Here is a 13,205-nt window from a genome sequence, read left to right as displayed (position 1 = left end):
TTTAATACTTGATTATTATGTGCTGGGCCTTGTGCACGTTGTTACTCTAGGAGTGGTTGGTTGGGCCTGGGGCTGGGGGGGTTCCCATTCGGTAAATATCTCGGAGGGTAGAGAGCTCTTATGGTGACTCCGTCCCTCCTCCCCCCCGCCCCCCCCCCCCTCCCAGCTCTGCATGGTCTCTCTGAGTCTCTTCAGGACCCTACTGAACCTCAGCTGTGAGGATGTCCTGCTGCAGTTGGTTCTCAGGTACCTGTGGGGACAGGGCTGAGGGATGGCTGATCCTGACCCCTCTGGGCCTTGTGCACTGCTGGGCAATGGGTTGTATTGGGGTTACTGAGGCCTTTCCTCTTGGAGCCTGGCTTAGCCATGTAGTTCCATTGGCTTAATGTTCTGCCAAGCCTGGTCCTTCCTCATCTATCCTGTGTCCTTTTTCTGCTGTGTTTCCCAGGTATCTTGTCCCGTGTAACCATGTGATGCTGAGCCAGAAGCCAGCTGTACGTGATGTGGACCTCTATGGACGAGCAGCAGACAAGTTTCTCTCCCTAATCCCACGCTGTTGTCGGCATCGTGCCCCTAGCCCACCCCGTCCAGAGCATGCCTCATGGGCACGAGGTGGGCCTAGCAGAGAGGCAGGGAGAAGGGAGGACACCACGGGTATGGCTTGGGTTCTGGGGAGTCTAACAAGAAGGTGGGGCTAGGGTAGGGGGAAGGATGGGGCCATGAGTGGCATTCTATCTTTGGGGAGGTCGATGAGGGGTCTTGCAGGGTAGATCCTTAACCCCACCAAAGAAAATTAGCTTCTGAGCAAAGCTGCTCTTTTTCTTCATTCCAGTCTTGTATTGTTTCTATTTTTCTTTTTTTTTTTGTTTCTATTTTTCATTGTTTCTTTGGTGTTGGGGATGGTGAGAGGGGGTGGTGAATACGGAAAAGCTTAATTTGGAGGGTGGAGAATCAGCTACCTGAATAGGTCACATGTCTTTGTTGCTTCATTGCTTTGTCTCTTAGTCTCCCTAGGTGTCTTGTCCTTCCTCCTAGCCCTCTGTCTCTTTGATCCCTCTTATGTTTTTTTCCCTGTGTAGGCCCTGGAAGCCCAAGTGTTGACTCCTCTTCCGTGGTGACAGTGCCCCGGCCCTCCACACCATCTCGTCTGGCCCTCTTCCTGCGACAGCAGAGTCTGGGTGGCTCAGAATCCCCAGTTCCAGCCCCTCGTTCACCAGGGCTTGCTGCATCCCCAGCCTCCAGCCCTGGCCGAAGGCCCAGCCCTGTGGAGGAGCCTGGTGAGCTGGAAGACAATTACCTGGAGTATCTGCGTGAGGCGCGCTGTGGTGTGGACCGGTGTGTCCGAGCCTGCCGTACCTGGTCTGCCCCCTATGATGGCGAGCGGCCCCCTCCTGAGCCTAGTCCTGTTGGCTCCCGGACTAAGAAACGCAGCCTACTGCCTGAGGAGGACAGGGACAATGTGGGGGAAGGGGAGGAGGAAGAGCTGGGGAGTGGGGGGCTTGCTGGGGGTGCAGGGGAGGGCCCTAGCCACCTGCCTCCTCCCCAGCTCAATGGGGTGCCAGGACCATGGCCTGAGGGGGCAAAGAAAGTTCGACGGGTGCCTCAGGAGGGAGCTGGGGAGCTGCTGGAGGGCACCTCTGGGGGCATGGCAGGACTAGAGGGCTTTGGGCAGGAACTCCGGGAACTGGAGGTGGCATTGAGCAATGGGGGGGCTGGCTCAGAACCCCCGCTAGAGCCTCCACTACCTCTTGAGGAGGAGGAGGCCTATGAGAGCTTCACCTGTCCCCCTGAGCCCCCTGGCCCCTTCCTCAGCAGCCCTTTGCGGACTCTCAACCAGCTGCCAAGCCAACCCTTCACTGGTAAGCTACTTAGCCTAGGCCTTCTCCTTTGTGTACTCTCTGCATGTACTCGACATGTTTGTGCTGATTTTTGAGACTTCTTGGCCATGTCTTTACTGTGTACTTGCCTAGCTCCTCATCATGTTGCTTGGGTCCCTTCCAGATCCATTTCATGTTATACTTACGTCTCTGTGTCTGTCTGTATGTCTTCATGCTTGTGCTGGTTTGAGTATTGATTTATGTCTGAGCCTTGTATGTCTGTCCTATGTGCATGTTCCTCCTCTTCCCCAATCTGGCCGTTTCCTGGGATTGTGATTAGGATGTTCTGTGTTTGCTGTTTCCTGGTGAATCACAGCAATATATCTGAATAATATATATGGAGGACATACGTGCTATCCTGTATGTGCGGCACCTGTAAGCCATGCTGTTCCCTGCTGTTCCCACCTTTATATTTGTCTGGGTGTTGGGTCTCTTGTCAACTTTTCTGTGGCCCAGGATCAGCTCTTCTGGTGTTCTTCCTCTACTCTGCCCTGGCCTCCTTTCTTCTCCCAGTCTCCTCAGAGAAGGATTCAATTTCAGGTTTTTCCTGTCCCTGTCCTTGTACCTTGTTGGTTGCTGTGACTACCCAGTAAGACTTTCTTAAAAATTATGGTTAGTAGTAAGGACTGAAGCAGATAGAGTGAAATACCTCTTTGAGGGCAAATGACAAAGTGTGGTCCTGAGGTCCCCAGCTGAGTTCTTTGGTCTTTCCAGAGACCCTGGAGCTAGTTTTGACCTGAGTGGCTGGGCTAACTAACTCCTCTTTGATTTTTGTTTGAGAGCCAGTTCTACCATCCCACCTCTTATCTGGTTCTTATCCTTACTCCTCTTACTGTATGGGCAAAAAACACCTCTGAGAAGCAGTGTAGTGCTTTAGATTAGACATACCTTGAATTAGTGTCCATCCGCATCACTGATAGATGTAAACCATGTACTGTTGATACTGGTGCATTGGGAAAACTCAGCACGTGGTAGCTTTTCACTAGGATTATCATCTCTTGGGTGCATGGCAGATATAAGTTGACCAAGGTACCCACCCATCTTCTGGTTGTTTGCAGTCAAGTTATCATGTAGTCAAGTTACCAGTCCAGTCCTAACTGGGCCTGGGATATGCTGCCATCCTGCTTGCACAGCACCAAAACAACTGCTCTAGAGTCATCACAACTCCCTCTTACAGACTAGAAAATATCTTTCCATTTGTTTAGGCTTTGCTCCTTCCTGCCCAATATCCTTGAAAGGTGGTATGTAGGTTTTACCACATTCTTGAAGCAAGCATTAATTGAAACTTATGTCCCTTTTCTTCTTTGTAAACTTATCTGAGCTTTTTGAATTTTCTCTTGCAAGAGTGACCCAATGAGAGAAACAGAAGGACAAAGTTATGGGGTATCTTTGGGACCCTGTTAAGCTAGAGTTGTATGGAGCTAAGACTAGTATCTGGAGTGGCGAATGTTCTAGGATCTTTTTCAGAATTCATTGCCTCTTTCCCTTCATTGTTCTCCTTAGTTCATAGTGCAGTTTTTGGGTATAATTTCCTTTTCTTACAGATCCCTGGTCAGATAGACCTTGATGGCTCTAGAGTCCTCATGCTTTTTGATCTAGCTCAGTTGAGACCAATTCTCCTGGCAGATCATTCTAATCCCTTCTGTTATCTTCTCACCTGGCAGAGTCTCCCCTGAATCATTTTCCTCTGGCTGTGAACTAAACTCTTTTTTTCCTATGAATTCTCTTCTGCCTTCTTGGTTCCCAGTTCCTAAACACAGCTGATTTCTTTTTGGGCTTCCAGAGATTTCTCTCCTATATTGAAGTTGGCCTGTGTAGTCACCTTTGTTTTTGCTACGGTTCATTCTTGCTTTCTTCTGACCCATATGTGGTGTTATCCTTTGTCATGTGTGTAACCTGATTCTTCTTTTGGTTCCAATCACTTTCTTGCTCATTCTTTTTTCTTTTGTGCCTCTTGGGTGAAGCTTAAAAAACTGGGAGAGGTTATGTAGCTTATAGTTATTATTGAGTACTTAGAATTTGCTAGATCTTGGGCTAACTGCTTTGTAAGAATATCTTTTTGATCCTTTTAATAATCTTGTGAGGTGGGTATATTTTATTTTGCCAAGTGGGAAACCATGCTTGGAGAATTTTGATTCATCCAGTAACATAACTAGTAAAAGATAAAGCTGGAATTTGAAACCCGGGTCTGTCTGACTTCAGAGCCTATGATCTGACTCTTCATCTTGAGTGTGTGTAAAGCTGGCATCTGGACTCTTATGAGTCCATGTGGTGTCTGCCATTTTATCTCCTCCAAAGTAGGTGATCACAGGATATTTAAACATACCCAGAGACTGACATACAAAAAATTTTCATCTAGTTGGGGGCGGTCTCTTGGTTTTGGGAGGAATGAGTGTGATGTGCATTGTGTTCAGGCCTTGTATCCTTGTGCCCACCCTCCCCCAGGCCCCTTCATGGCTGTGCTCTTTGCCAAACTCGAGAACATGCTGCAGAACTCCGTCTATGTCAACTTCCTGCTGACGGGGCTGGTGGCCCAGCTGGCCTGTCACCCCCAGCCCCTGCTCCGCTCTTTCCTGCTCAACACCAACATGGTCTTCCAGCCCAGTGTCAAGTCCCTGCTGCAGGTGTGCGATGCATGCATGCATGGGTGCGTCCAGGCTCCATGGTGGGCCAGGCCCGCAGCTGGAGTGGCCCTGGGGGGACTGGGAACAGGCTCAGTGGGACTAGAAAGGACTGTCAGTCTAGAGCCACACAGAAGTGTCATGAAGTTGTGCTTCATAGGTGCTGGGTTCTGTGAAGAATAAAATTGAGAGCTTTGCGGCCTCCCAGGAAGACTTCCCAGCACTGCTGTCCAAAGCCAAGAAGTACCTCATTGCCCGTGGCAAGTTGGATTGGGCCGAGGGCCCTACAGCAGGACCTGCCCCCCGCCGCTCTGATCCCCTAGGTGAGGCCTACCCCACCACTCTACCCCTCTCCCTACCTTCCCTAGATAGCTTATTAGCCAAGGTTAGTTTTGAGCTCTTAAGAGTGAATTCTGTGCCATGAAGTGAGGAATTGCAGAAAATTGAGTCTTGATGTTTGTTTATTTGGCTCTGGTCAGAGGATAAAATACAGTTACATCCACCAAGAGCCAAATCAGCAGCACCAGCAAAAACTGCTTAGGAGTTGAGGACAGGCAAGGGGACAGAATAGTCTCTAGATTGAGGTATTGTTACTGCTCGGGAAAGGACATGGCATTTGACATGGTCTTTGAGAGATAGTTAAGACTTGGGTAGGCAAAAGAATGGGATGGCTTTATTCTTTTGTCCAGGGGACTGTAGGAACTATTTAGTTGGAGCAGGGGATTTAGAAGGTGGTGGAATAGTTGGTAGTAAGGCTGGAAAGATTTGGCCAGAGCAGTAGGTGCTCAGATTAGAGATTGAGCGGAGTAGAAGTTGTGATCTTTTCGGCAGTGAGAACCCACTGGAGGTTTGTAGATGTGAGACTGGAGAGATAAGCATGTTAAGTTCATGTGCTAGGTGAATTAGAGACAGGAGAAAATAGAGTCAAGAGGCTTCTGCTGTATTGCAGCTGTGACCAGCAAGGCTTGAATTAGAATAGTGGAAACAGAAAGGAAGAATTGGATAAGGTAGGAAATGGAAAGGAAGTATTGGCAGAATCTGGTGAATGGTTGTGATATATAGTGAAGAAGGAAGAGTTAAATATGCAAGTGTCTACTTGCCGTATGTGCTGGCCGTTGGCTTTGGAACAGGAAGCTCAGGGAGATACAAGATGAGACATCTGCTTTCTAAGAGCTGACAGTCAGTCTAGAGAGTGACTAGAGAAGTGTCATAACTGAGAAAGCAAGGTCCCAAAGGTGGTAGATGTAGTGGCATCTAGTGCACGAGGAAAGGATTAACTTTGGATGGGAAAAATTCCCCCTCCCGTCCAGGCAAATAAGGATAGATAAAAGGTGGAAATGATATGTATCCATGGAGTTGTGAGGTGCAGAGAGGAAGGTCAGGAAATTGAAGTCCTTTATTTGCTAATTAAAATAGGAGGCAAAATAATCTGCTAAGAGCAAGAGAGCAGCAATAAAATGGAGGATCTTGAGAGATGTGGGTTGGGAAGACAGTACCAGAATGGTTATTATACGGCTGAAGTTCCTTAGCATGATTCCCCCATGGTACAGTACTGTGAAGGTGTCTTATGTCCATAGTACTGGTACTGTGTTCACTGTGGAGGTAAATAAGAGTCTGAACCCTTGAGTTTACAGATTACTATATGAGATAGAAGACCTATATATACTTAAGTTATTTCAATACAGTGTGATAAAGGCAGTGAAATGGGAAGCCAGTGGAGGGTAGATCAGAAGAGGTTTCTCAGAGGGGTGGGGATAATGAGATTAGGCCAAGGATGAAAACAGTAAGGAGAGTAAAAATAAGGTAGAGAGGGCTACCAAAGCATGAAAAGAGCCTAGAGGATTTCAGGAAAAGCAGATAGTGTGGGTACAAAGGCAGGGGAAGGTATAAAGAGTTTGGAGAAGGGGCCGGAGGGGGCATGTGAGCCTGGTTGTGAAGGCTTCTGAATGCCATATTTAATAGATCTGTGTAGCATATCTCTGTAGCCAATGTTAGAGATAGAGAATGGGAACTGTAGCATGCTCTAGAGGCTAGATCCTCAGAGTCTAGGCCCTACATATTGGACAAAGATCCAGATCCAGGAATCTAGGAAGAAAATTATAGGAGAGAGGGCAATATTTTAAATGGTTTATTTGAGTCTAAGCTGAGATGAAGTTGTCTGGCCATGTAAAGTTGTCTAAGCTGATGTGAATTAGAAAGGGTGCTTTGGTAGATAGAGGAGAGGGATTGGTGGTAGGCAAAGTGGGGGCATAGGAAAACAGATTCTGGAGGGTTAGTGGAGTTTGAGAGAAGTGGTAAAGCCCCTGAACTGTGACTGCATATATGGCCCTGTGGTTGTGGAAGGAGCAGAGGATATGGGTCATGTGTTATAGGCAGGCAGAGGGAAGGTGGAAGTGGTTGGCTCCAGTTCAGGAGCATAAGGTAAGGGTGTGTTATGGACTAAGGAGAAAGAGCTTAGTGATGGTAGAATATTGATTGGAAAGGGAGTAGTGAGAGAGTCCCTGGGGTGAGAGGGTGTGAGGAAGGGGTCTTGGTTAGGAATAAGTGGCTCAAGTGTTGACTGACGGATGGTTGGCTGGGTGGGGAGGCTGGATAGAGGGAAGAAGGTTCGGCAGGCAGCATTTTGGTTTTCGAGTCCTAGTTGAGACGTCCATGAACCCAGGGAGGGGGGCATCTCTCTCAGATGGGGAGAGTGTGCCTGACCCCAGCACCTTCACAATCCCCGATACCCATTTATTCCCAGTGAAGAGCCGGAGGCCATCCTTGGGGGAGTTGCTCCTGCGGCATGCACACAGTCCAACCAGGGCCCGGCAGGCGGCACAGTTGGTTCTTCAGCCTGGGAGAGACGGCGCAGGACTTGGCCTAGGTGGGGGCTCCCCTGGGGCTTCAACTCCAGTTCTGCCCCCTCGGGGTGGGGCCCCTGAGCGCCAAGGTGAGGCTCTGCGAGTCAAGAATGCGGTCTACTGTGCAGTCATTTTCCCTGAGTTTCTCAAGGAGTTGGCTGCCATCTCCCAGGCCCATGCTGTCACCTCGCCTTTCTTGTTGGATACTTCAGAGGAGGGATCTGGCCCTCCTGTCTCAGGCTTTGGGCCCCTCAATCCTTAACTTTCTTCCATGGACAATCAGAGCCTCGTGTGGCCTGGGCCAGGGCCGGGGTGTAGGCTCCTTTTTATGTTTGGAGGCAGTGGCAAGAGGACTTTTTAATTTATTTCCGATGAATGTTTTATGGAGAACTTGTTGCAATATGTATAAAAGGGAAATCTCTATTCTGTGCTCATTCTTCTTTCCCACCCTTTTTTCTGGGGCTGCAGCCCCAGGAAGGTTGTATATTAATGGGGAGGTCAGGGGTAATTTCTCTCTCATGGGGACATTGGTACTAAGGTTTCAAGGTGCTTCTTATGCCCTTAAAGGATGAGGGGGTCATGGAGCCTAGGGAAGAAAGTAGGAACTCTCCTCCATCCCCCAGAAGGAAGAAGCAGCATGGGCCCAGCATGGTTTGGGGGAGCAGCAGCTGATGTTTATTGGGGACCAGTATCCCTATGCCAGATCTTGGGGGCCTCGCCCCCTGCATCTCTCGCCTCAGCTTCATTCGTCGCTGTCGAATTCTGAGGACAGACCCTGCAGCAGGGGCAGGGACATGGAGTGCCGGTCGGGGTCCCCGGGGCCCCCACCCTGGACTCCTGGTGGGGGGCTGCGGGGGCTGAAGAGCCAGTTCTCTGCCAGGGTTGGGGATAGTCACAGCTTGACTCATGCCCTGGTCTTTCTGCCTCCCTGGTCCCTCCCTGGCCCTCTGTGCTGTGCCCACCCCCTCACCAGGACCAGGCTTCCACCTCATTGCCCCCCAGCTCCCTCATTCCATCCCCTTTACCAGGATCCAGTGTGGAGTTAAGGGTGCCCCCACACATTCCTGGGGCACACATTCCTATATTCCCTATGCTCTTTCCCTCCACCCGATCTCATCCCTCTCAGCTTCATATCCCCTATTAGTACCTGATAACATCTGGGGCCTCCTGCGGAAGGGGTTTCGACCCTTGTAGGAGAATCTGGTGGGTCTGCCTCCTGGCCTTTCCTGTGGAGGTGGTGTAGGTGGGGCTGGGACAGGTGGGGGCACATCAGCAGCTTCAGGGGTATTGGCAGGGGCGGATGTAGGGGCCAGAGATGGCATGATGCCGAGGTTGGGTCTGACCCAGTTGGCACCATGGGGCAGTGGATCTTTGGTCAGAGGCTTCTGCGGTCCCAGCACTCCTTTGGGCTGCAGTGAAAACTTGAGGCAGGAGAAGGCAACAGGCAGTGACCGCTGTAACCGAAGCAGCTGGGGCTCATGGGCTGTAGGTAACAGCCCGAGCTGCAGCCAGGAACAGGAGAAGACCTGGTAGATGACATAGATGCTGTGGGTGCTTCGGAGCCAGGGAAGATTTTGCTGTAGGCTCACCTGCCCTGGTGGCAGCAGCAGGAAGGCCACCTTCTTGCGCAGGCCACCCATGTGCAGGCGGATCCGGCAGGGCTGCCCATCCAACAGTCGCATTTCTTCATAGGCTATCTCTGCTCTGCCGTTTGGTGAGTATTCCCGAGTGCAGTGCGCAAAGGCACCCTCAGACCCTGCCTGCTCCAGGAGGTTCGGTAGTGGCCCCACTGGTTGTAGTGCCCGCCGACCCTGCCGACCTGGTAAAGCCAGGCGGGTGTGGGCTGGGCGGGACTGCTTCACTAGCACACCCAGTAGGTCATAGCAGGCTGCATCCGACAGGAAAGGGACTGCCACTACATTGGGCCCAAAGCGCTCCTCGATAACCTGCAGATGGCCAGTTTATAGGTCAGGGACTGAGTCAGGAGTTACCTGGTAGCCTACTCTAGATTGACCCTCCCACTGTTCACTGTAACTATATCTCCACAATGTGCTCAGACTGTTAGGTTTCCTCCTTATTTCCTAGTTCTGTCCTGTAGCAAACCCTTGAATGTCTACCATGTGCCAGACCCTGCAGATACTGGGAATACATAAAAACATGAGATTTAGTCTAATGGAGGAGACAAAAATACAAACAGTAGTCAGCTAAATAAAATAATAGCAAGGTGTGGAGGAGACCAGAAGTGATTTAACACCTTTTGTCTTTGACACAAGAGGATCAGAGAAGGTTCCTAGGTGGTAATACTTGAGCTTTGAGGAAATTAGCTAGGTAGGATGGTCAATCCAGGGAGAGGATACAGCCAGTTAAAAAACCTGAACTTATAAACTAAGAAGGGCAATTCAGGAACGCATAATTTCCTAGTACTTAAACATAGGGTCTGAAGAGGGACAGGAATACGGGAACTAGACTATGGAAGATCTTGTGTGTGCTAAGTGATAGGGATATGATACTGAGGTCAATGGAAAACCACTTGGAGGGCTCTGGGTAAGAGGAGCAGGATCAGAAAGGTGCTTTAGAAAATTATGTTGAGGGATGCCTCAGTGGCTTAGCGGTTGAGCATCTGCTTTCGGCTCAGGGTGTGATCCTGGAGTTCCGGGATCGAGTCCCACATCGGGCTCTCGCCATGGAGCCTTCTTCTCCCTCTGCCTATGTCTCTGCCTCTCTCTGTGTCTCTCATGAATAAATAAAATCTTTAAAAAAAAGTTAATGTTGAATAGCAAGACAAAATAAGGAGAGAGAAAGATCAGTTAAGAGTATTATAATACTGCAACCAAAACATGGTGAGGCCTTCAACTAAAATCATGGAGGACGATCTGTAGGGTATAGAATTAGTAGAAGTTGGTCAGTTAAGGAGTCTGGGAAAAGGAATCATGAAGGAATAGTCTTAGATGACTGGTTAGATGGGTGATGTCATTCACTACAGTGGGTACACAGGGAGAGGTTTGGAATGACCACTCTTCAACATCTGCTCTGGCTGCAAGGAGTAGTGTTAGGGATTTGAGGCCTCATCTCTGTAATGCTGGTCCCAATATGTTTTTAGGGATTCTAGTGCCTGTTGGTTTTGTCCTTCTTATCTTGGCTTTTGGTTTGGTAATCCAGTTCTGGAAAGTTTAACTTCATGACCAACTTGGAAACCTTGTAAGATCTCCTCTAGTAATTGTACGTAGGTTTGCTCTCTACTCACCAAAGATATTGCTGGCCGAGACTCTGGCTCTGTGTTCTGTTAGAGAGTACAGAAAATTCCCTGTTTGGGTCCCTTTTCTGTTTGAGACCTATTCTGAAAATGCTCTGTTCTACTCCTCTTCCTCAGCCCCCAGTTCCAACATGTCTGTCTCCCTATTGCTGGCATTGGCCACTTTGATGGTCTTCTGGTAGAATTCATCAATGATCCCTTAAGGCCAGTTTGGATTTTGCTACATAGAGCTGTTTTGGAAGTGCTGCCCCATAGCATGAGAGGAGAGTAGCTAACTGATATAGTTGCACTTAAAACAAGCTGAGATAGCTTGAAGTCCATGTCTTTTGTCACCTAGCAAGGAAATAAATGGTGCTCTTTCTGAATCTGCATGGAAGAATTTCCCATCATTCCTCTCCTTTGCTTCATTGAGACATGGAATTCTTTCTGGTGGGGGCATCAGGCTGAAGGACAGGGCTCTGAGAAGGTCCATTTGGGTTACTAGGGGTGACAGCAGAGCACTGGTGGTTTGGCATTTTTGTATAGAATGGTCTGACAAAGAAAGTGTAGTCACTATATAGCTTTAGAATGCTACCCTAGCTGGTCCCTAGTATCCTATACAAATAAGACAAATAGGAGTGTCCCCAGAAGGGGATACTTTAATGGGATCTTGACATTTAAAATTCCTAGTTCTGGGGCACCTAGGTGGCTCATTTGGTTAAGCATCTTTGTTTTTGGCTCAGGCCATGATCTCAGGGTCCTGGGATTGAGCCCTGCATTGGGCTCCCTGCTCAGCTGGGGGTCTGCTCCCTTGCCCTCTGCCCCTTCTCCCTGCTTGTGTTCTCTTTTTCTGTCTCATAAATAAAATCTTAAAAAAAAAAAAAATCCTAGTTCTTATGGTCCAAGTGTCTGTTTAAAGATGAATCCCTGATTTAGTTGGAGGCTTTTTCCCAGAGTATAGATACTGCCTTTTGTGGGGGATTTATTATTAGTCCCTCTTTCTTACCCTTGAGGCCCCCAGTAGTTATACTAAAATAGGGAAAATAAGGCACTCATTTCTATGCCAGGGTGACTATTCTTGGTAGAGTCACCATTTGAGACCACTACCTGTTCTCACTGCACTTTTACTTCTGGGTGAGTTCTGTGAGACATAGAGGCCTGCAAATTGAGATCTCCCAGGGGCAACCTGGGAAGGTGAGTGTGGAAGACTGTCTTCCTGGAGGTACCTTGGCTGGTTTGGATTCTGAATGAGGAACTCTTGAGCCACATTCTGGTTAGCTGTATGTTCTACAAAGTGTTCAGTAAACTCTCAGCAGTTCTGGAGAGAGGAAACCAGGTCACTCAGAGGTGTCCTGCGCCTTGATTTTGGAAAATATTACCAGTGATTTATCCTCAATGTCTATGTTGCCTTTCCTGATAATTTTGCCTTTAACTAGGGAATTTTTCTGATGGTCAGAGATCGTGTAACTTTTTACTAGTTGATGATCACATTAACGTTCATCCTAATGAAATGTTTGATCTTGTCTAGATCAACCTTTTACACAGCTGAAACCAGGTACTTTGAACTTGGGAGGGCCTTGGCTTCTGTTTCTACTTCCCTGGGAGGCTGACCTTTGTGGTGAGCTGCTGGAGTTACATGCTATTAAAGTTGCTTTGAGTCTGATAGGCACTACTGTAGGATGGTTTTTTTAAACTTGCTTGGCTGCCTTCAATGAGTGTTTGAAATTCATTATTCTTCAAATTACATAACTGGAATCCGATCCCTAAATTCTCCAAATTCAGAAATTGAGCCATCCTGATTTGGTGGGACATCTGCCTGCTCCTGAAAATCCACATATTTTGCTCAAAACCCAAATTTTCCATTCTGTGGAAGTTAAAGGTGAAGAGGTCGAAGTTTCTTTAGAAAGTTTAAAGGGCCCTTTGTGATCAGCCCCTGTACCTCTTTGGCCTCATTTTCACTACTACTCATTTGAACTCTACTCTAGAGGACTATTTGTAGTTCACAAATACATAGTTTTCCTTTTCCTCTCCTGGCTTTTGTATGTGCTCTACCTTTAATTAGGACACTATTCACTCACTCACTCACCTGCCCACCTACTCGTTAACTCAGGTGTTTATTAAGCACCAATTATGAATCAGGAATTCCTTTTCCCTCTCCATGAGAATAATTTCTCCTTGCCTAGCTAGAATGTCACTCTCCAGGAAGTCTTCCTGACCTAAGTCCTACATTGATTTAGCACTTATTTCTGTTCTCACTGATTCCTATTGCTTTTCAAGGAAACTTTTTCCAGTTTTGCAATTGTGATAACGAAATTGGACTGTGTGCAAAGCACTTAGTGCAGTGTCTGGCATGTGAACAAGCACTGAGTAAATACTAGTTACTATTGTCTCCAGGCTTCCCACCCCTTCCTACTCATAAGTTGCTCAGACTCATCTAGGTTACACTTTGTTACTTTCTTTTTAGCCCTCTTACTTTATCCTTGATGAGAGCCCACGTGGCATCAGCTTCATCCAGTGTCAGCAGGTGGGGGGTACCAACTAACATGGTGGGTTGTGGGAGGGGTTAGGCAGGGCAGTGGCTGCTGCAGGAACCCCAAGCTGCCCAAGGAGGTGAGGCCCCAGGCCTCAGGCT

General features: G+C 48.3%; 2 protein-coding genes across 18 annotated transcripts in view; one reads left to right on the top strand and one right to left on the bottom strand.

The window, feature by feature from the left end:
- Positions 1 to 7,775, top strand: part of FAM160A2 (family with sequence similarity 160 member A2) — a 23,552-nt gene extending 15,777 nt beyond the window's left edge. For 7 of the 12 annotated variants that reach the window (XM_038568867.1, XM_038568861.1, XM_038568865.1 and 4 more), the window contains 6 exons: positions 167 to 246; positions 449 to 654; positions 1,080 to 1,859; positions 4,323 to 4,501; positions 4,659 to 4,821; positions 7,242 to 7,775. In XM_038568867.1, the coding sequence (XP_038424795.1) occupies positions 167 to 246; positions 449 to 654; positions 1,080 to 1,859; positions 4,323 to 4,501; positions 4,659 to 4,821; positions 7,242 to 7,603 (1,770 nt within the window). In that variant the 3' untranslated portion in view covers positions 7,604 to 7,775. Of the gene's footprint in view, positions 1 to 166; positions 247 to 448; positions 655 to 1,079; positions 1,860 to 4,322; positions 4,525 to 4,658; positions 4,822 to 7,241 lie in introns of those variants that run through there. The other 5 variants (XM_038568868.1, XM_038568869.1, XM_038568872.1 and 2 more) reach the window with 3 other exon arrangements.
- The window catches only part of C21H11orf42 (chromosome 21 C11orf42 homolog), a 15,540-nt gene extending 2,335 nt beyond the window's left edge, over positions 1 to 13,205 (bottom strand). The window contains exons 1-4 of one of the 6 annotated variants that reach the window (XM_038568875.1): positions 13,047 to 13,205; positions 10,586 to 10,621; positions 8,489 to 9,287; positions 6,622 to 8,116 (exon numbers count right to left, since the gene is read on the bottom strand). In XM_038568875.1, the coding sequence (XP_038424803.1) occupies positions 7,875 to 8,116; positions 8,489 to 9,287; positions 10,586 to 10,621; positions 13,047 to 13,118 (1,149 nt within the window). In that variant the 5' untranslated portion in view covers positions 13,119 to 13,205 and the 3' untranslated portion in view covers positions 6,622 to 7,874. Of the gene's footprint in view, positions 1 to 6,621; positions 8,215 to 8,488; positions 9,288 to 10,585; positions 10,622 to 13,046 lie in introns of those variants that run through there. The other 5 variants (XM_038568877.1, XM_038568880.1, XM_038568879.1 and 2 more) reach the window with 5 other exon arrangements.

The sequence above is a fragment of the Canis lupus genome, chromosome 21 (assembly GCF_011100685.1).
Source record: "Canis lupus familiaris isolate Mischka breed German Shepherd chromosome 21, alternate assembly UU_Cfam_GSD_1.0, whole genome shotgun sequence".
Taxonomy (NCBI): Eukaryota; Metazoa; Chordata; class Mammalia; order Carnivora; family Canidae; genus Canis; species Canis lupus.
This window is presented reverse-complemented; position numbering and strand designations above follow the sequence as displayed.